The following is a 20639-nucleotide window of genomic DNA, read 5'->3' as shown; positions in this document are numbered from 1 at the left end:
ATTGCAATGAGTACACTATGCCTATCAACGACAAAATCGAAATTGAAGAACTTATTGCTACACAAAGCGTAAAATACCCTTTGTATGTCATTGATGAAGCACCACTTGATGATTGTGCTATGGACAATATCATTCAAACAACAAAGCGAGAGCGTTTACAAAAACAAAGACTTAGTCGTGTCGAACACGAACTTCGTTTTTTTCAGCAATGTCCGTCTGTGGTTATTGTAGATGACGATTGCGACGAGAATAATCACGATGATTGCTATAGCGAACAATCCTACGCTACAGCCACCTCATCAATGTGTTCGCCTATGCTATAAACGTTGTTGAAACTTGCTTGTTCAGCTCATCAAGATGTAAATTTTTATTTGTCTAATGAAGACGCATACCATTGCCAAACTTGTTTAGTGGTTATGCAATTTGCGATTAGATAAATCAAGTGAATGGAACTCGCTTTGGGTCGTCGTCTACAACGACATACGCGACGCTGTCGTCAAGAATCTACGTCAATCTGACAGTAGCCAAAAATCGGCGTCGGTCAGATTGCAACAAAGATATCGCCTGCTGCTTGATTGCTATCAGATGTAGAAGGGTGCTTTAGAGTCAAGCAATAACCTCAATTTTGAGTGTATATCTTCTCATCGTTAATTTTATCATCTAGTAAATTTTGGTGATCGTCTGCTCTAAGTCGACCGTCTTGATCCAAGTGAGAAAGCGTTTTTATCATATTCAGACATCCGGAGCTGCAATCGCAATCGGCTAGCATTCCCCAAAGAAGAATTATTTTCAGCACACGAATAATCTTAGATGTTCATTGATAAGCTGACCCTTTGACGGTGTATCCCATGAGGGCAGCTTACCGAGATTTATACTGCTACCAGGGTACGCGTAGCCCCGTTACATTACATGTAAATGGCCATTCGTTTACGATTCCTAGATTGAAGATAGCAAATGCAACGCGCTGTGGCTTCATTTGGAGTAGGCCAGATGAGCGATTACCGCTTCTGGTATCTTTTTTCGCCAGTTCTCTGACCCATCGGCACTTAAGATAGACAAAAGCTAGTGAAGCTGCTATGTAGCAAATGTGTAGGGGTTAAGTACACAAGATTACAGTATTGCCCCGTTACATTGGCAGTAAAGAAATCTTCAAGTGCTGACTCACTACATTTGTCAGATTTGGTAGCACTTTGGCACCGACACATCTCCAAAACGCCAACTCTCTTCAACTGGAAGTTCTCAAAAAAAAGAAAGAAAGCATTACTGTAGAAGCATCATTAAATGTAAAGTGTCACACATGAATATCAGCGGATTCCTTTGAAAGCTTATTTGCCGCTGAAATATCGTGCTTTTTTAATGTCTCTCCGTTTTGGACAGTTTGCAATGTCTGAGGCCGGTACGTTGTTGGGCTCGCTACTAAATACAGCAAGAAGCGTTGACTGTCGACTACAATGACAAGAATAAAAACGGTTTGTGATCGTCATTAATAAAAGAAAATTAATGTAGTCATGTCTTCTTTCCAACAAATCAATTTGTCAATACACACACAATCTTCGAATCTGGGATTTCTCACCGTTCTTTTTGTATTCAAAATGAAACTCCTTGGATAACGGCTAGACTATTTCTTGACTTTACCATGTCAATGTGTAGCCTCATAAGAAGTATCCCAACGCGAATCCTAAATTAAGTTTCGACCCAAGTCTTGCGCTTCCAATTTTCGTCGCGCGTCTTGATGCGTTGCAACGGCTTTAGTCGAAGCTATTTATTCCGTCATGACCACGAAGTGGAATTACACGCAAGTTGTTTCACGGAAATATTTTTTATCTGAAACGTGTTTCGTGTCACTTTGGCGACAGACGGTCATTTCGCAAGTTCTAACCTATTGACGAGACGAGATAAATGCAGATTTATCAAATGGCTTCACCTCCACGCTGTCGTTACAAAACGGGACGGTGCCCGAATCCTCGAGCTGTGAAAGCAAATGGCACTTTGTTACTACTTTGTGAATATCATCGCAGCCAACAAAATCGAACAAAGAAACGAAGTGATATGAAGTGTCGTCATGATCGTGCTAAAAAACGACAAGTGCAGCGAGAAAAATTGATAAAGAGACAGCAGCTTTCGAATTGTTCAGGAAACAATGTGGGTGGCTGGTCATCCTCGATACCACCGGTTGCTTCGATTATTGCTCCAGTGGGAGATGCTGTGGCTTACGAGAAATCTCGAAAGCTTGAGAAATCACTTGCATCCACAAGTCCCACGAGTGTGGAGTTTGATGTTTCGTCAACAAGTTGGACTCAACCGAGCTCAACGCTGTTAACGGAGCGAAACAGACTTGCACTTGAGGAACTTTGGCTTCTTCAATACTTTCTCCTTTGACAAACCCTCGAGTTGAGATATAAATGTTGTTCATTCGCTCAGATGGAAGCGATTTGAAAGTTGAAAACTTTAAAACCAAATGTTAAGCTTGAATGTGCCTAAGTAAATAATTTAAATCCTGCGTTGTCTATTGTTACGGTATTTAACGTGAATTCTTACGAAATAGAAGACGACAAAATGCTGACTTGTTATGTTCTTGTTAAAAAATCCTATCCCGATCCATTACGTTGAAATTGTAGCTTCTTTCGCAAGTCTCTGGTGGCTCTCGAGAGTGCTGGTGAGAATCCTGTTACCGTGTCAAGACCCTTAGGAGGGACATGATATTCAAACGATTGCGACACAGCCACGAAAGCAATCAATAGAACAAGTACGAGTAAAGCCATGAGATAGTAAATGTATTCGAGATGACCGTCATTAAGGTCACTCGTGATCCAAAATGAAAAGATGCTATTGAGCGCACCCGTTACAATGTACCCAAGCGTTGTTGTGAGCAAATTTAATGCCTGACACACACTACGCATCGATTCGGGCACTTCTGAGTAAAACAAATCATACGCCGAGATGCTTGTCAGAATTTCTGCTATACCCACAAGCACATATTGTGGCGTTTGCCACCAGACACTGATCGTCGACATAGGCAAATTTTCACCTGCAGCGCTGCAGTTTGAAGCCACACCTTGAATCATTGGACTGTGCTTACGAATATGTTCCGTCCAACCTGCTGCAAGCATGGCCAATAATGCAAACACAAGACCAGCTCCAATCTTTCGAAGTAATGTTGGATAGATTCCTATTTTGGTCAAAAATGGGTACAATATTCGGTCAAAGATAGGAATAAAGACCAAAATCACACCCGAGTCAACTATATTGAGCATTGCAGAAGAAAGCAATACGCTATTACTTCCATGTACGCGCAAATCCATTTGACAACCTTGTACGACAAAGTTTGACGTCATTTGTCCGTACACAGCCCAAAATATAATAATTACGCCTAAATATGGTGCTAGCCGCATCACTTGCGTTGCATCCTGTACATCTTGTGATGAAAACGTGCCACCATTTGTACGCATTGCTAAACAAAGCCATTCAGTAGCAGCACCAGATAGAATGAGTACACTTGTTCCATACGCTACAGCGCCAGCTCCTGCCAGTGCAATAGCCATGTGGACATTTTCATCTTGAATAAAGTATGACACCGTTGTAAGGACAATTCCTGGGATAAATGCTACCCCTCCACTCAGTACAAGTTTCCCACGATAACTACGTCCACCCGCTTCAATTAAAACCGAGAAAAACTTGCTTAAAGCACTACCTTTGGGTGGTACACGACGATACCGGTGCTTTCCCGCATAAAATACAAGTGTAGCCACCACAAAGGCAGCAGATGGGATCGCAAATGATGCAAAAAATCCATAATCGGCTGAAAGATAAGGTGGGAGACCATTTACTGCTAGATTTGTCAAAATGCCATAGCTAAATGTCGCGCCGACGTTAATAGCCCAATAGAACCAATTAAAAAAACTGTCTTTTTCTGCTCGTTGAGCTGGAAGAGTGACATCAAATTGGTCAGCACCCAAAACCACAACATTTGGTTTGATCCCACCAGCTCCAAAACCCACAAATCCAAAAAGTCCCAACATAAATAATGGGAGGGATGACACTGCTGGTAATGCTGCAAAGACGCACATTGCAAGTCCAGTAATGTATAATGAACAGAAGAGCATTATGGTACTAAATCGACCTAAATGACGGTCTGCAACATAGGCACCAAGTAAAGGCGTGAGGTACGAAAGTGATGTGAAAGTTGTATTGAGTTCCGTAGCCAATACCGTGCTGAGACCCAAATTTCGGTGAAAAAAAATGGGTAAAGACCCTGAGAGACCATAATATGCCAAGCGTTCGCAGAACTCGGTCACAAGAATAAACGAACAAACACTTACGATGATTGAGCGATAGTGTGGACGACTTGCTTCATTTCTTTTCGAGGGTAGCAAACTTGTCGTTTCTTCTTGCAATTGGGTCTTTTCACTGGAATTTAGCGCCATTTTCCGACACTTGCACTCTCAGCAATAAAAGAATGAATTACGTGGCAAATCCAATGACGTGGACATGGTTACACAAATCTTCTACTATACAATGATCAAATGACATTCTCCATCTTAAACTTTGAATATTAATAATTAATTACACTGACAGGTTATCCTTTTTGAAGATACGAAATTAATCCTCGCATCATAACTTTTGCTTCTCCAATCGCTTCACCAGCAATATCTCGTGCTGTATTAGTGACAGCCTTAGCATTGTCTAATGTCGACATTGCTAGCGTCTGAGCATGTTGAACTGTACCTTTAACACGCTTGAGTTTCGACGAGACACCAAATAATCGTCGAACGTTTGTCAAAAACGACACTGATCCACTAGCATCGGGAAGTAACTGAAGCGACAATGTGCCGTCTTTGTGACCTGATGCAAGTAAAATCACGGCCTCTTTCGGTCCAAAGCACGTCGCAGAGATCATCGAACCATTCGATGTCGGTGAGATATACTCTTGCACCGTCACAAAGCTGCAATGAACATTAAAAACAAAGGTCAGATGTTCGAATTCGAGTTATGTAGACATTAAGAAAGTATTCGTACTCTTCGATTCGACAGATTCGGATGATTCCTGAAACGAGTGTCAGAAAGACTAAATCACCTTCTGCTGCGACTTGAATGTCTACAATCTCTTCACCCGAGAGACAATGCGTTTGAATTAAGACTCCTGACATACTGAATAGCTGATAGATACTCGAAACGAGGGGTCTTTCCTCATTCTGTGACTGTTTTACACTCGTAATTGCAAGAATGTACCCTTTGATAGACAGACAAACCCGAACAAATTCACCATTTGATTCTGCCGGTCTAAAAACGAACGCCACTTGTCCTTCTTCGTGAATATAATGCACCATTCCAACATCTTGTGTGCATGATACAATCAGATTTAAATACGTACTTACACAACAGTCGACCAAACGTGTCGCGTGGCCACGGAAGAGCTGAATTGGACATGGCGACACACGTGGCAAGCGGAAGAGCAAATCAGGTTTTAATCGTGACAGACGCCAAAGCGCAAGTGTTCCATCTTGTGACCCTGACACAACAACTTCGTCGTCTTCATGTACCGACGAGACGCCAATGTAGTGAGGACCATGAGAATTGGCACGATCACGACTCAGACACGTGACGGCTGCGCTGTGTCCCACTACACTTGCTTTTCCAATCACGTGACCATTGTCTAGATCCAGCAAACGAAAATGCAGTGCACCATTGCGAGCTCCGCCAGAGACAACGACGCGTCCATTGCCAGTCATTACGACAGGAAAGCCACACGACCGCTGGTTTAGATGGTTATGCCTGTCCGACGCGACCAGGTCAAAGACAGGTATCCGCGGGACGTAATCGAATGGCGAATCATCGCGCACAATTTCTAAAAGCCACGGACATTCGGTTAAAAATTTCTCTCCGTTGTCCTCGCAAACAGCCAAGTCGGAGAGTAGCGTCTCTTCTTCACTTTCCCGTGGCAAGCTTGTGACGGATGAAAAGCTGTTTCGACTGACGTCGGTGGAATCACTGAAGTCGCTCGCAATTGTTTTGACATGTGGCGACAAGGACCCGACAATCGATGACGAAGGCGACACAGGCTTGGACAAGAGTTTCCAGTAGTACACTTCAACAACACCAAGTTCATTAATACTAACGACGCGATCGGGCAAAATTTTTAGCAATCGAATGCCACTCTGTGCAATTGGCTTGACACTCGCCAAAGGACTCCAGTGTCGACGCCTTTCCTGTGCAATAAGAGAAAAATCTTGAAAAGCAACGGAAAGCGGTCGAGGAACAGAGCTCGAAAGTCCACTTAAGTTGCCATCGCTCGCTGTAGGGCTTTGTCGCTCAGACACAGGAGCTGCTGGCGCGCCAGCACTCCGTCGAATTGAAGTGAGACGTTTGGGATGTGGCGTGGCGAAAAGCTGCATGGGACACTGACCAAAATGAGCAATCTGCAGCTCCATGGATTCTCGTAAAAACGGGTCATCCACCTTGTCAAGGTCGACAACTCCATAGTACGTTAAATAATAAAAAACATTATTCGCTTCCAATGACGCACGTCCACGTTGTTTGTTGCCAAAGATCAAATCAATCCACAAATGCAAGTGACTCGAGACATACTCACTCTCCAGTGCTGCACGATGAATGCGAATAAAGTCTTCAGGTGTTGCTGCCCAAGGTGGCAATTGCACATCATCCACAGCTTTGTCATCATGGCGTTTTCCCAATGCGTATCTATTGCCATTACGCAAAAACGTGCCGTCACTCGCGTAAAATTCTGGCGTCAACTCTTTTACTTCCGACATGTGCGAGTTACACATTCGCCACGTTTCTTCCATACAAAAGAATAGGCGATCCGGTAAGTCAAAAGTCCCCCCTTGCATCTTTTGATGTAACGTTGCAAATGGTTCGACACGAAAGAGGAAAAAGAGCACGACACCTGCACAAGTCGAGTAGTGAGATCCGTAGAGAAATTTTGGTATCACTGGATCATCAAACGAATGATAGCGCTCCCAATATTCGTCAAGTCGGCTCGCATTCAAAGCCCCAACTGGTTTTGACAAATCGCGAAAATTTTGTGAATCGCTCAGGTCCAATGTCGCATCGTGGTAGTTTGAAAGTACCCAGGGAAAAACGGGATACTGCGTCAGATCGTTAAAGCTTCGTCCGGCGTATGTGTTAAGCGCCATGAGATAATCAAAGTTGCTGATCTGTCCGTTTTGCCATGCTTTAGTGGTGGCGGCCAAGTGTGGAATTACCTGTCCAGGCCACTGCTTGGGCGTACTGCGAGGCAGGAATGAATATAAAACGCGCACGAATTCATTGCGTCGGTGCTTTGTCGTTCGAGGAAAGTCAAGAAAGTGTGAAATTCCACTGCGTAGGAACAACTCGATTGCTGAATCTCGCAAGCGGTAACGCCGAAGATATACGCCAACGAGATGGCGGTATTTCCATCGCCAACAGCGGTGAAGACCTGGTGCAACTTCATCCACGCTACTATTTGACCATGCAGAAAGCGTTGTGTCGTCAAAGTTGGTGATACTGTCCCTTGGCACGGTCTGCTCGGATCGATCTGGCTGAGGCTCAAATACTATATGTCTGGTGCAAAGGGACAACCGGCCTTGAACAATTCCTTCTGGTACGACACGGCGACACGTGATGCTCGCGTATACTCGATCGCCTGGCGCGACGGCAATACCAGCACCAGGGTCAAGTCCCTCATCCTCTTGACCTGAAAAAGCCATTCCTTTGATAGAAGAACCAGCAGAAGCATTCGTCGACATATTCGCTCCGTTCGTTTCCATATTAACAGTAGGAATCGTGTCCAGTTTGTACTCGTCCAGTAAATCGTCAAGCGGTTCGTTCTGCGCTTCAGTCTCTTTATCCTCAGCGTCTGTGATAGGCACGTACGTGTCTACAAATTGTGCATCATCTGTCGTAATATCTTGAATCTCCCCTCCACGCTGTTGCGCCACAACTCGACCAACGCGTTCGAGTAGGCTCCCTCCAATTACTTCATTCGAAATACACGCATCGTCTACATTATCTCCCATCTCCAAGCAATAAGACATTTTCTCCAGCGAAACCACGGAGCCTGAAGGCTGTCGAGGTTTCAATACTGCTGGCTCTACTTCTTCTACATCATCTCTTCCCGAACTTTGCATTGTCAGCATTTTTTCAGCACTTAAATATAAATCAACGTCCAAGGTACGCCGCACTCGAGATGGAAAGGGCGATTCGTACGCTCCAAGCCGCCACACATGAGTTTTTTGTAAAATCTCAAGTGTCGCGGGTGCTTTATGTTTGAACGCATCATATTCATGTTGAGATCGGAAAATAAATTCGTGCTTCATCCACAACTCTTGCGTCCATTTAAACTTCTGATCGCGCTGCACAGATGTTGTTGTCAGCACACGCTGCATTTCTCGACTCGTGACATCGCGTAATGTTGCCAGCATCCTGTTTTCTTCCACTTCCAGGGCGGCCCACAAAACCCTCTCACTTTCGTCCTTAGACTCGGCACTCGAGCACTTATGACTTTGATATCGAGTATCCGGTTGCAAAGTCCGTAATTCTCTAGCCACTGGAAAGTAAGGCACTCGATCACCCTCATCTTCTCGCTCATGCGACTCCTTATCATTGATAGCGAGTGCTAGCGTATCAAGCACAACTTCAACCGCCTTTTGCTCAGTGAGTGCGCTCAATTCGTACGATGACAAACCTGCACCATCCAATTCGCCATCAAATGATCCGGACGTACATATTCGCAATGTCAAGCCCCGCAACAAGCTCAGCAACTCTTCCTTCTTGTGAATTACCAATGCACGCCGTAGGTCCACCAAAGCATGGAGAAACACGTCACGTGTCGGCATGCTCTCGTATACACGTAGCGCTGCACCTACCGTTAGCTCTTGCTGAAAAATCTGAACTAGAAGATTTACTACACGCTCCATCATCGTCTTTGCGGTAACATAGGGTAGTGCACACTGTAGAATCTCTAGCCCAGGACATAAACCCACGCGGTGCAGTTTATGTGTACTTTGAACCAGACGAGTACAGACCTCAAGAACAGAATTTAACAAAAAAAGCTGGGCGTCAGACCACGCGTATTTGTCACTTCCTACGACTGGCAGTGTCAATAGCGTCTCGTGCACTAGAAAGAGCACGCGCTGGATATTCTCTGCCAGTGTCCGTGATAATATTGTTCGGCTGCGAGCCATCCGTTGAAGCACGATACCAACCACACGACACAGCCAGTTGAAAGGCTGACAAAAAATTTCCGACTTATGCACAAATGAAGATACTTGAGTCAGCGGTGGTAACGACGACAACGTCGAGGCGCTAAACTCTGATTCGTATTTCAATTGAATATTTCTTAAAGCCACGAGCAAGTGCGTAAACGAAGACCACCCACGCGAATTTTCCATCGCCATGCAGAGCAGCGAAACGATTGTGTCGAGCACGAGATCTTCGCCCGTTTTACTCGCATCGATGCTGTACGCTCGACCACAGCCATCTAGCTCTTCCTGACTACAATCTCGAACAGTCTCAACACCAATCGAACACGTCAGCGATAGCTCCAATAGTGCCTCTGCCCATCTTTTGTTCATCGATAGAACGAGTTGCTGGACATCTTCGTCCGTCTTGAGCTTCACATTGATGTCCATTAAAACTTTTTCACGAAAATGTGGTGTGCCATTACCAAGTAAAATCGGTAAGAATGGTAAAATTCCTGTCAATGGTAGACTCAAGATACCACTAACGCCTTCGTCAAATGATTCCGCAATAATTGCCGGGCTCTGCTCGCCTACATTCGATAAATTTCTTAACGCCATAAGTCGGATGACCGACGCACGCTTTTCCCACGTTAATTGAAGGCGTTTCCCAGTGAATGGTGCTGTAAGTTTTATCCACTCCATAAGTCCACCAATTCCTGAATTGGGCTCACCTGTATCCGGACTCATTTCTACAGCAATTCCGTCATGCCTGCCCTTTTCCTTCGATACGAGCACCTTCGTACTGGCAGATGATGCGATCGGGAACAGCAAAGAGTCCTTTTTAGACGGATCGTTCATAATAATACTGTGCTGCACACCTAAGAGCCACGCTGGATCAAAGTAAAACTCCACCATGAGTTCCACAAACCCAACAGAAAAATTGCTATGTGCGTTTAACACCAGTCGCAAATGTTCTTCCAATCCACACCAAACAGTCCTCCCTTCAATCGACTCAAGCCAATCAAGAAGGTAAATAAATAACGGTACGCACGCCATACGCACATGAATCGACAAATGACTATGAGTGGTCCTGTCAGCATCAGTGCGACGATCTTGCATGAGATAGAGCAGGCAATCCATGACACATGAGCTTATTAAAGCAAAGCGCATATCACGAAATGACACGGCAAGTCGTCGAAGCAGCAGCAACAACGACGTACACACGGCCGCGTCTTTGCTTGTCAGTAAGAATCGGATCACAGCTCGAATGTCACGAACAAGTGAAAAGCGAACTTGTATGGAGTGCAGGACACTCATTTTTGATCCTTTCTCCTCCGTATCAACTGAATTTCCAGCCTGGTCGCTCCAAGTTATACACTCAAGATTGATGCTAAAGACACCTCCTTTACGATCAGCGGATGGCGATGACGATGACGATGAAGCCGCTGGAGACGCGGATGGCGCAGAACCGCTTCCCGGCGCACCCGTAGTACCATTTCCCGCGGAACTGCTTGCTCGAGCGAACGTCGTCTCCATCAATTCTTGTTCTAAGACTTCATGAACGTGCGTACTCTGGTTTGTCAGACACACTTCAATAACTTCGACTAAAGTTTGTATGCATTGCTGTTTCCAGTGGTGGTTCGTATCATTCAACGCTGTAAGTTGATGTGAATTCTGGCTCAATTTCGTATCATTTGAGCTATGCGACGACGACGATGTAGAATAGAATACATTTAGAATCTCAAGCACTTTAGTTACAGCTCGCAAATTGTTAAATGCTCGCGGATATTCACACGCAAGTCCGTATAACTGATGATTATAAATTGATTGCGTTTTGTAATCTGCGTGACTCCACAATCGGTAATCGAGGAGAAGCGCACGCACGCCAGCAGAAAACAAAGGATTTGTAGCCCAAATAGACGGATGAATTGGATGATTCTCACCCACATTGCTGCTCCTTTTCGACATAGGCATAAGTTGAGCCAGACTTTTCACCATTTCAACGCACACGACCAAACTTCCGGGCGTCCAGATGACGGACAAACATCTACTGTGTTTCACCAGCACGTGCGAAAATAAGTGGAATACATAATTCCGCACAACTTCCTGTTGGTTATTCACACTACTTAGCAAGATACCCTTGCAGATCCACAAAAAGTCGACGACCAGACTCTCTAAAACTAAAGAAAGCGGACGTGTAGTCGTCATTTCGGAACTATTTGACGCTCGAATTGTCTTCTCATACGCAGTGCAAACATAGTCCAACAGCACAGGCAATGACGAGATGCCAGCGCATCGATACCAGGCCGCAGAAAAGTCAGCAAAAATCTTCTTCTGTGTATTCTTCCCTAAACGTGCAGTTCGTTGTTGGATCTCAGAGGATATACCTAGTGTTGTCTCGAGCGTAAGCCACTTTCCACTTTGTTTAGGACTTGTTCCTTCACAAAGCCACTCAACTCCTAGATCCGCATAGTCTTCGTTCACTACGTTCTGTGCATTAAAAGCAAATACGACTTGTAATTTCCAAAACGCTGTGAACGCTTCATTCTCGGGAATTCTCAGAGATGATTGACCTAGTACAGTACTAGCCACTGTTCGATTCGACGGTGCAGGCACTGCAGTCCAGCGATTGAAGGATGACACAGACGGTCCTAGACCGTAAATTAACTCAATTGTATCTCGTGGCATTTCTTCCTGGTACATGGTAACACTGGCCACTTTAGCTGAAGCATTTCTACCACCTCCAATCGTGCACTTAGATGCGGTTACAAGACCAGATGGGTACACCAATTCGTCTGTAAACTGCAGCTTCTTATCTACGTAGCACGTCACTTTACTCTTTTTGACATAATGCAAAGAATGCGAAAGAACAAGTAGATGCCATCGATTGCGTCTAAGCTTAACTTTATGCTGAATGCGCCGCCATTCCAGCGTCTTCAAGCTACTTGTTGCAATCGATGCCGACTTTTTCGACTCTATTCCTGTTCCTGCCGCACCACAACTAAAGTTAAGCAGCATGTTATCACTTGAATTATCTGTAAACTCCACAGATGCTTCGATACCAAGAGTATTTGATCCATTAGTGAACCGAAAGAGGTAAAATTTGGCGCATAGGTCCTCGTCTTTCTTCGTTCTTGGTCTATAAAAGTCGACATTAATCCACATTGCAACGGAAAATCCGCGAAAAGCACTCCAATCAATGATCGGAAGATACATGCGGCTGTTGTGATGGAAGCAATAAAATGCAGATGGAGGTGCGACCTGTTCGCGAGGTAAAACATATTGCGATTGATTCTCATCTTCTTCTCTGCTGCTTTCATTAGTAGGAAGGAATAAATGCTTGGCAAACTGTCGTGAGAGTGTCTGCACATCTTGTAAAAGTTGACTTCTTTCACTGGAAGAACAGTCCATAAAGCACGCTAACATAGCCTTCCGTACCAGCTCGTGCGCAGCTTTCGAAGGTGACAACGAGATCATTTCTGCAGGGTTTTCGTTGCTACTTGCTAGTGTCTCGGCTACAAGATGAGAATTGATATCAGTTTCAGTCGATATGCTTCTATTGTCTTGTAATGCTGGTAAAGGCTGCTGCATCCTCCTGGTGAAGAGGTACGTGCCCTAAATCGTGATTTTCTCGACAAATGTTGATGGCACAACACTCGCAATTGTTTGACCAGATAAATGCGACAATGTTGACTACCACAGTTCACTCTTCATGCGTGTAGAAGAGGATACGGAGATAAAATGTCCAAAGTAGTCGCCGCTGGTGTTAGAGACCTGGGACGTTTTCTTTTTCAAGATTGACAGCTTGAACGTTTTATTTACTGATGAACCTACATACTGTAGCTTCCGGAATGTACGACACACAAATAATCGCATAAAACATTTCGGATTCTTTTATCTACAAATAGGGTAAATTACTTAAGAAGACTTAATAAACGTATCCCACATCATTTACGCCGAGCTTCGTAAATGTTCCCGAAAAAAATATTGCTGCCATCGAAACCAAAGTTTCGAAAATCGGGATGCATCCGACCTTCCATCGCGCCTAAAAACAAGTTGCCGCCATTTCGGCCAAACTTTTCTTTCATGTTTTGACGATTCCAGTTATTTAGAGCTTTACCACTATGTGCAAGAACATTTATCCGCTGATTATAGCTGCCATCAATGCTAGCGCTGTGTCTTCCGAGAAAATCGTCATTTGGAGTATAAATTCGATGTGCACCGTTTAAATGATTTTTTGGAATGTCATTACTGACAAGAAAGTCATTATTTGTAGAGATTTCAGGATCAGCCCCGATACGGCGATCACCCTCGAATGACTGACTTAAGAATGGAGATAATGGGACTTCGATCATTTCTGGGTTGCTATCTTGAGTTTCGGGGGTTTGTTTGGTTGAATTAGTCAGGAAAGATGGAACTGTCGTAACGAGCGCACAGATGTTCATCTCTCGTCTCTTGACCGTAGCTGAAGTGGAAAGGACATAATCGGATATGCTAGAATTCTGAGCATTTAGATCAACTAGTGCGCTAGGAGCTGTAACAACGTCATCGGACGATGAGACAGTGTCAAAGCTGATGGATGGAGCGGTGACAGCAACTCGAAGGTGTTGCAGCGCCTTGCCAGAAACAGAATTAACAATTTTCTTGGTCTTTTTAGTGCTTGTCTTCACTTGTCGCATGTGATGGAGACCCTTGTTATTTTCATCAATCTTAGTCGTTTGAGCGTCATTTGTTAGCTGTAAACCACGTAGGAAAGGTGCTGCCCGAACATCGTCTGTGACAAACAGACACAGCGCAAGATAAGTCGAGAAAGCGGCGGCGCTTTTCATAGTCGTGTAGAAGATTGGTAATAGTGAGCTTGATTTGATCCTCGTAAATTGAGAAATGAAAGGCAGTTGCGTTACCTAGCACAGACATCATCCGTCACGACATCTACGGTGACCGAAGTACATTTCTTTCAGTCGACAAACATTCTTATCAACTATTAAAAGCAATTATAGCTGATGGCGACAATGATTGACTACGTTGTGAGCAACAACCTACTAAAATACAATATTAAGATGTTTATTTGGAGCAAGACAATCGCGTTCGAGGCCCTTGAGTAGCTTTACGTCCACACCCGCATTCTGAAGCAATTGCACTCCGTTACAGATGACAAACGTCTTTGGTTCCATCACACCAATGACCACACGAGCTACTCCCGCACGAAGGCAACTTTGTACACATGGAACATTGGCTGACAACCTCTTGCTACACGGTTCCATCGTTGTGTAGACGGTAGCGCCGTCCGCCTTAAAATCAAGTTTAGTCAGGGCCACTTGCTCTGCATGCGTATTACCTGACACCTCGCGCGAGAATCCGGTACTTAGCACAAGTCCGTCACGCACTACGACACAGCCAACACAATACGCACTTTCGCAAGGTTGCGATCGATGCGCCTCTGTAATGGCCATCCGCATGAACGCCATGTCCGAGGCGTCCTGTAAGGTTGCCATATTAAAAGAATAAATTTATTCCGATAATTATGTTATCAAAATGTTGACGGCTCAAATGTATGATCATCTTAATATTTAGTACATGGAAATCGTAGCATTTTAAAGTGTATAAGTTTTGCGTCGAAAGCGTCATGTCGTGCTATTGTCGTTTGTAGCATGTTAGTTTGCCCTATCGTATTGAAGTCAATCAAGCTTCGTTCCGCCATGGACCTGTACTTGATTTGGACAATCTTCGATATTCAAGATACTTTAATTTGTTTTAGTAATACATTTAACAAAAGATATACGTCAATAACAGCATGAAGTTAGTTTGATATCTCTACCACGCGACATGCTCATCAATACGGCGAGGTAGTCGCCGCAACATGCGCGCACGGCATCGCATTGACATCGTCTTCGTCACGGGAATTCTTGAACCAGCTACAATGTTATTCATCGCGTGCGGAGTAGATAGCTCTGGTGGAATCTGAACGGGCGGAATAACCACGCGCTTAAGTTTAAAAATGTTGAAGCGAGAGTGTTGCTGGCGCGAGGCATTTGCCAGAAGCAGGTCTTTCAAACGTTGCGCTTCTTCTGGCAGGAGCTCATACGGTTTGCTATTTTGAGCCAGTGCAGGGTACCCAGCATGCTGAGTCTGCAAGATTTTTTTTGCCGAAGCACTTGGCGAGCTGACGGGTGTGGGCTGAAAAGCTCGAAAGAAGACAGAATTAGCTTCTGTCTTTCCGAAAACGACTTGCGTCGATCCGAACATCTTCAACAGTGACCAAGACATAGAGTGTGTCGCCAGACTTTCCACAACTTGGCCTTTCCGAACCATATGCGGCTAGCAGTGCAGCAGGATTACCGCTCGCATTTTGTGACTTACCTCAAGGAGCGGTTTACCCTGACAATCTTATATATTCAAAAAGACATTTGGCAGAGGTTTAATATCAGATTCAAATATCCCTGCAATAATAATTGTATTTGGAATCTACCTGTTTATAGTAGAAGAGTCGTTTGACCAATTATAGACTGCTGCAGAGGTTCTTGCTTGTGACTTTTCCATGCAGAAGCTTACAGAACCGCATGGATGAAGTTTGTTTGGCTACCTGAAGCATGGGATGCGTCTTGCAAACGACCCATTCACGACATCAGATCTCATAATATTCGAAATGAAGTTTGGCAGTTCGTCTTACACATGCATGACGACATCTTGTAGTCTAATTGTCAATCATAAAGTCGCATAAAAATGTAGCGTCCTGATGTGTTCACGCACTTTTCCTGCCAAAACCTTGAATGTAAAGTAATCTTGTTATACTAACAGGTTACTGTGCTGAACCCTCTCAATTGACAGAGCAACCATCGCTGCTTGCTCAGCACCCAAACAGATTGCAACCATTTAATAAGATTAATATAGACCAGTTTTAAATACCGGTATTTTTCTCAGCTGTCTTGACATCACGTTCGAGAAACCTCGCACAACAACACTAAATATCTCCCTCGTCTCACAGTGTTTTGGTCTCTTATGTCGAGGAAATATAACAGATAAGGAGTATTCTTCTAAGAACTCACCGACAACTTATTCAAACAGCATGTGACCATCCATGCTTCATATCATCATTTTGCCGCGAGAGCTGCATCAGGAGCGGGATCACAACCTAGCGCAATCAGTCGCCCGTGCAGCTTTAGCCTCGATAAGCATTCACAAGTCGTAACTTAATGCATTGCTTACAATGTGCAGCATGGCTTTTGCAAGTACCAATCGTCTCCGCAAGAAAGCATCGGTGATGGAAGGACTTTCGGTACATTTTTATCAGGTGCGGAATTTCTATCATGATTGAAGTATCTCGTCTTATTCGTGAAGCTGCGGTGATCGCTCGAGAAGATCGCGGATGTGGATTGATCTCATCGAGCTTCCCTCGTATAATGGATAAATTGTTTGTTAGAGGCTGATACATCTGCTTTCAGAGTGCGACAGCCTTCTGACAGTCACAGAGAAACTATCCCACACCTTTTGTCACTAAAAGTAGCCTATGAATGTAATCTCAGCTGGCTCTTTTTTACATGAGCTGACCATTTTAAGTTATTTTGAAGAGCTCGCGAAAAAAGAGTCCTACCTTCAAGGTGCATATGTGTATCCTCAAGATTGCTCTTGAATCTGGTAGGGTTGATAAACCGCTAAATATTGAAGCCGTTTAGAATACTGAAAGATGCAGAGTGGCGTGGCTGTGGGAACCCAGAAGTGTCGCGATTTGATTTATCGTTTTGACAGTCGGCCAGTCTGACTGAAAGTTCGAGACTATGAGTCATATTGCGCTACTGTATTGTGGATCTGCTATAATAAATTTCGCACATTACTAGAATAAAGTAACATTGATTGTACCTATATTCGCTGACGTCAACTTGGATTTCAGGAGATTGTACTATCTGTGTAAATCAATTCAATATTCAAGACTATATCAATAATAGTATTGCGAGCGATAAGATTGTCGCGACGAGAAAGGAAACCAAACTAAATAAATATGATGAACGCATTTAATGTGCGAATCAATTGAGCTTTTTCGCCAGCGCTACGTTCCAAATTTACGTCTACCGCAGGTGGTACTCCTTAGAAAGGCGACCTGCGGGCTGTTAAGAACGCGCTTGTTGCAACATTTGGTCACCGTTTCGCTCTGGCTTTGAAGCCAGTACACAGACGTGCTAGGGCTTCGCTGTGGCTTAGTGCTCAAATGTTAAAATCACGACGTGATTTTGTCATGAGAACAATGATGTCTCTAGGGTAAATTTGCAAAAGTGAAACTACATGAGCAGCTTTCGAATTGAGAGTATCCTTTCATCTTCACCAAATGGTGGTTTAAGCCCTGATGGCCCTGTAGATTCAGTATCTGCTTCACATGAAAATGAAGCGCCCCAACACATCAAGGAGAGCTGGCCGATGACAGAATTTCGAAAGCTAAATCTGACAACTTTCTCGTGTGTGGCAGCGCGTCGAATCTTTCCGCTTGCGACCGAGGCTAGCATCGACCATTCCTCAAATGCACTCTCGAACCACTAGATTCGGGTCACTGATCTATTGCCAAAGTTAGGTCATTGCAGGAGTTGTTTAGACGTTGTTTTGAATTAAATAAACGGCTAGGATTGACCCACGTAAAGCACAGGATCTGCCAGCATTCATTTTGACATATTAAGAAGTAACTCACATCATTTCTTAATACGATCGTTAGCGGTACAATGTAGCAAGATTGTGTGTATAAGGTTACATCAAAGACACTGCTTGTGTGGGTGTTTCGTAGATATTGTCACTAGCTTTGCAAGAACTTAGACAAACATGAGACATCGTTTGTCTGGTCTATCTGCGACATCTGTATGATGAATTTAAATAACCGGGTCTTCAGCCGGAGCGTCGCGCACTCGTCGATGACACTACGTCTTCTAGGGTTTGTGACAAATTGGATTAGCAATTCGAATTGTTTCGACAACTTCCCTCGACACAAACTGAGCCAGTTTGAAACAGTATCAAGATGACACGAAGGGTTGAGCGGACAGCTTTTGGAAATGAGCAAAGCCTGTAAAAATGTGCACTGAGTTTTCCATGTACACGCAATAAATAAAATTTCGCCTCAGCACCGCGTTTTAACACGCTTGAAAGACAACGACCAGCAAAAGATATTCTTTATCGTGTTCTAAGTACCTTCAACAAAGCTCGCAAAAACCTGACCGTATCGTACAGATCTCGACCCGAAACATTGGGCGACGTTTGTGACGCTTTTGTCCAAAAAAAGGTTGGCTGTATCCTCATTGGTTACTGTATCATTGTCAGCAGCGTAAGGGACCAAGAAACTCGCTGAGCAGGCCCATTTTCAACCTACGGATCGCCACTTATTATAAATATCGCCTGTGTCTTAAGCAGCAACGGTAGGAGAAGCCCGCACCCTCCACGAGGGATGTGTGTTAGCTATTAGATACTGGCGAGTGCACTACTGAACACTGAATGAGAAACATACCCTCTTACTTATCTAAACAGCTTCTGCAATGTACGCCAAGAGCGTCATCTCATGCTCGACCTTGCACAGTTTAATGCACGGTGTGGACGTCGAGGTTATAACCCACCACTCAACTTCCTGCTAGAAATATTTTTACTCGTCTCGATGAGATAGCTGTAACAACCAAAGGTCCTCTACATCGTAAGGTCGGTCATATCTTACTATTAGGAAGCATGTTGTGATGGCGTTCTCGCCTGAATCCTGGGTGGGCGTAAAGTTTCAGGGTGCACCAGGTCGAAAGCGGCCACGGCACCGCGGTAAACTTGCCGAAGTAAACTTCATAATCCATTGAGGTTTCAAAATGAAGGTATCCTTTCCACTTCACCGGATACTGGTAGCAATTTTACCAAAAGCTTTAAGTGGAAGTGGTCGCCACTACCTGGTCGACTCTACTGTGACTGGCTCTGGTGAGCTCTCTCAATTATAGTGGCCCTACAAACTCCTTGAAAGTGTGGTGTGCATCCGAGGCGGAGACAAGCTCTAATTCGCTCTTTGAGTTTTGTCTTCGCACTGCCTGCATTAAATGACCTTTAGTAGCTCAAAACCGTAGAACTACTTAAGTAAGAGTAGATATCAGTTACGGGGGATAGTGAAGGCGTTACTTCGTCTGTAATTCTTCAAGTCAGGCAGCATGGATCAAGGTGTAGCCTCAGTGCCTACATTGAACGCTGGGTGTGTTTGCAATCGCTTCAACGGACACTGCATGTATACGAAGTTACTCGCTCGAAACTATTGTCTCACAGCATATTTCCGTGTATTTTGCCCGGCTCTGACATCGGCTTATTGTTTGTTTTGATATAAGCCATAGTGTCATGTATCCAGCGCATGGTGTCCAATCTCATCGTAACAAATGACTGATTTTTATAATAGGTGTAGCCGCGTTGATATCAGTAAGTCATCATTGGTCAACACCCCTTTATACTACTAAACCAGGGCCACTTTGTGGTGGATGCGTGGCACTCGAGAATTCACCGAAGCTTCATGTAACATGGCTTAAAGGATGTGGAGGCATGCTTGTTAATCAGCGTAGACTCGATGAATAATCACAACTGCTCAAGGCTCACGGTATCTACACCTGAGTGCTGCGTAAAAGATTTTTCACCACGTAATTCACGCTGTTTGTCTGATAATCTGTTTGCAGATTTCCAGCGGCTGACATATCTAAATGGACGCCGAGCACCTCAAATTGTGTTTGCGAAATTCTCGCTGTGCAGGTCGGACATTAATCTAGTACAATGGATACCGACAAAGCATGTTGGCGAACCACTTTGGAGGTGAACATCCTGGTTGTATCTTCATCGGTAACATTATCGCTGACGATAGCAAGATAGACTATCTTACTCGAATCGCCCACAAGGACAACAATTCAGGTATTACCCGATGCGTTCATTACAAGACTGGCATGTAGCCCATAGTTATCGACTGGATAATTTCTACCGGAATCCGCAGACTGACAAAAGATGTCGCCGCATACTGCGAAGGATTAATCCGCTGGCACAGTACTCGCACGCGCACATCTGCGTTTCTCGCTTAGAGATGCTGGACCATAAAAACTGAGCAGTATGTTTTTTCTTGTCTGTGGTGGCCGCTCAAAAAAGCATCTTGTGCATCTTTTACTATTTCGTATTTGAAGTCCATTGATTCATCTAGAGGCTGGGCATCATGTGCTTCGAGATATGCCATACCAATACAGACCTCCAATAATGCGCTTTGATTGAGCGCCAGTTGAAGTCTCAGAATCATTAGTACTAAAAGCTCCATGCTGTGTCCGATCCGCACACCGTATGTACAAACTTGAGACGTCACCATCGTGCCATGCAACACGTCACATTTTGGGCAACGAGAGAGCACCTCTTCCTTCTCATGAAGCTGACCGGGACTGTACCTAACCTCAACGTTCTATATAGCAAAAAATGATAACCATCTTAACATTATCTGTG

At 44.3% G+C, this 20639-nt stretch overlaps 7 protein-coding genes across 7 annotated transcripts; 2 read left to right on the top strand and 5 right to left on the bottom strand.

The window, feature by feature from the left end:
* Nucleotides 1-17: 17 nt before the first annotated feature.
* Nucleotides 18-323, top strand: PHALS_06210 (uncharacterized protein; the record flags this gene model as incomplete). Its single annotated transcript, XM_024719458.1, has 1 exon — nucleotides 18-323. One exon carries the CDS (start codon nucleotides 18-20, stop codon nucleotides 321-323), a length of 306 nt encoding a protein of 101 aa, XP_024584754.1.
* Nucleotides 324-1914: 1591 nt separating this feature from the next.
* On the top strand, nucleotides 1915-2379 carry PHALS_06209 (uncharacterized protein; the record flags this gene model as incomplete). The annotated part of the gene is made up of 1 exon (XM_024719456.1): nucleotides 1915-2379. The coding sequence occupies one exon, from the start codon at nucleotides 1915-1917 to the stop codon at nucleotides 2377-2379; it is 465 nt and encodes a 154-aa protein (XP_024584753.1).
* A 209-nt stretch (nucleotides 2380-2588) lies between these two features.
* PHALS_06208 (proton-dependent oligopeptide transporter family) lies at nucleotides 2589-4424 on the bottom strand (the record flags this gene model as incomplete). Its single annotated transcript, XM_024719455.1, has 2 exons — nucleotides 2589-2914; nucleotides 3029-4424. The coding sequence occupies 2 exons, from the start codon at nucleotides 4422-4424 to the stop codon at nucleotides 2589-2591; spliced, it is 1722 nt and encodes a 573-aa protein (XP_024584752.1).
* Nucleotides 4425-4576: 152 nt separating this feature from the next.
* PHALS_06207 (Kinase A-anchor protein Neurobeachin and related BEACH and WD40 repeat proteins) lies at nucleotides 4577-12773 on the bottom strand (the record flags this gene model as incomplete). The annotated part of the gene is made up of 3 exons (XM_024719454.1): nucleotides 4577-4943; nucleotides 5017-10585; nucleotides 10667-12773. 3 exons carry the CDS (start codon nucleotides 12771-12773, stop codon nucleotides 4577-4579), a joined length of 8043 nt encoding a protein of 2680 aa, XP_024584751.1.
* Nucleotides 12774-13129: 356 nt separating this feature from the next.
* Nucleotides 13130-14011, bottom strand: PHALS_06206 (RxLR-like protein; the record flags this gene model as incomplete). The annotated part of the gene is made up of 1 exon (XM_024719453.1): nucleotides 13130-14011. One exon carries the CDS (start codon nucleotides 14009-14011, stop codon nucleotides 13130-13132), a length of 882 nt encoding a protein of 293 aa, XP_024584750.1.
* A 213-nt stretch (nucleotides 14012-14224) lies between these two features.
* PHALS_06205 (drap catalyzes the third step of the riboflavin biosynthesis pathway) lies at nucleotides 14225-14677 on the bottom strand (the record flags this gene model as incomplete). The annotated part of the gene is made up of 2 exons (XM_024719452.1): nucleotides 14225-14520; nucleotides 14596-14677. 2 exons carry the CDS (start codon nucleotides 14675-14677, stop codon nucleotides 14225-14227), a joined length of 378 nt encoding a protein of 125 aa, XP_024584749.1.
* Nucleotides 14678-14996: 319 nt separating this feature from the next.
* Nucleotides 14997-15494, bottom strand: PHALS_06204 (uncharacterized protein; the record flags this gene model as incomplete). Its single annotated transcript, XM_024719451.1, has 1 exon — nucleotides 14997-15494. One exon carries the CDS (start codon nucleotides 15492-15494, stop codon nucleotides 14997-14999), a length of 498 nt encoding a protein of 165 aa, XP_024584748.1.
* Nucleotides 15495-20639: the final 5145 nt, after the last annotated feature.

Source organism: Plasmopara halstedii, assembly GCF_900000015.1.
Source record: "Plasmopara halstedii genome assembly, contig: Scaffold_2956, whole genome shotgun sequence".
Classification (NCBI taxonomy): domain Eukaryota; phylum Oomycota; class Peronosporomycetes; order Peronosporales; family Peronosporaceae; genus Plasmopara; species Plasmopara halstedii.
Note: the sequence above shows the minus strand (reverse complement) of the source record. Positions and strands in the feature narration are given on the sequence as shown.